A 772-nucleotide genomic window follows, 5' to 3' on the forward strand; every position below is an offset into this window, starting at 1 on the left:
GATAGGGACACATTGTTGATGTACGAAGAGACATGAAGAAGAGGGGACACATGTTGATGTAGAAGAGACATGAAAGAGAGAAGGGGACACTGTTGATGTAGCACAGAGACATGGAGAAGAAGGGGACACATGTTGATGGTAGGAGAGACATGAAGAAGAGGGGCACATGTGATGTAGAAGAGACATGAAGAGGGGGACACCATGCTGATGTACGACAGAGACAATGAAGAGAGTGGACACACTGTGATGTAGAAGAGACATGAAGAAGAGGGGACTCATGTTTGATGGTTAGACAGAAGACCATGAAGAAGGGGGACCATGTTGATGTAGAAAGAGACATGGAGAAGAGGGGACCATGTTGATGGTAAGAAGGGAACATGAAGAAGAGGGGGACAGTTGATGTAGAAGAGACTGAAGAAGAGAGGGACTCATGTTTGATGTTGAAGGGACATGAAGAAGAGGGAACAACATGTTGATGTAGAAGAAGACATGGAAGAAGAGGACAATGTTGATGTAGAAGAGACATGAAGGAAGAGGGGGCATTTTTTTATGTAAGAAAGACATGAAGAAAGGGGGGAACATGTTTGGTGACCTTTTTGAAAGCAGGTGTAGTGTTTTTCCTACCCTGGGTCGGGGCAAGATCCGCGACGGATGCGTGGCTCAGGAGTCTGCTGCTGGATGACAGGGTATTGCTGGTGTAAAGCCTGAGGTAGGAATGGAGGTCCCGGGCCACATCCTGGAACTGCGGGGGTGGCAGGCAGGGCCGTGAGGG

The 772-nt window shown here is 48.2% G+C and overlaps 1 protein-coding gene across 1 annotated transcript in view; it reads right to left on the minus strand.

Annotated features, from left to right (window-relative positions):
- LOC104963335 (RING finger protein 165-like) overlaps positions 1 to 770 on the minus strand; it is a gene marked incomplete at its 5' end in the record, with an annotated part of 8430 nt that extends 7660 nt beyond the window's left edge. The window contains one exon of the mRNA XM_010791910.1: positions 628 to 770. Within this exon, the coding sequence (XP_010790212.1) occupies positions 628 to 770 (143 nt within the window). The remainder of the gene's footprint in view (positions 1 to 627) is intronic.
- Positions 771 to 772: the final 2 nt, after the last annotated feature.

This window comes from Notothenia coriiceps, unplaced genomic scaffold (assembly GCF_000735185.1).
Source record: "Notothenia coriiceps isolate Sejong01 unplaced genomic scaffold, NC01 NC01_scaffold00035972, whole genome shotgun sequence".
NCBI classification, from domain to species: Eukaryota; Metazoa; Chordata; class Actinopteri; order Perciformes; family Nototheniidae; genus Notothenia; species Notothenia coriiceps.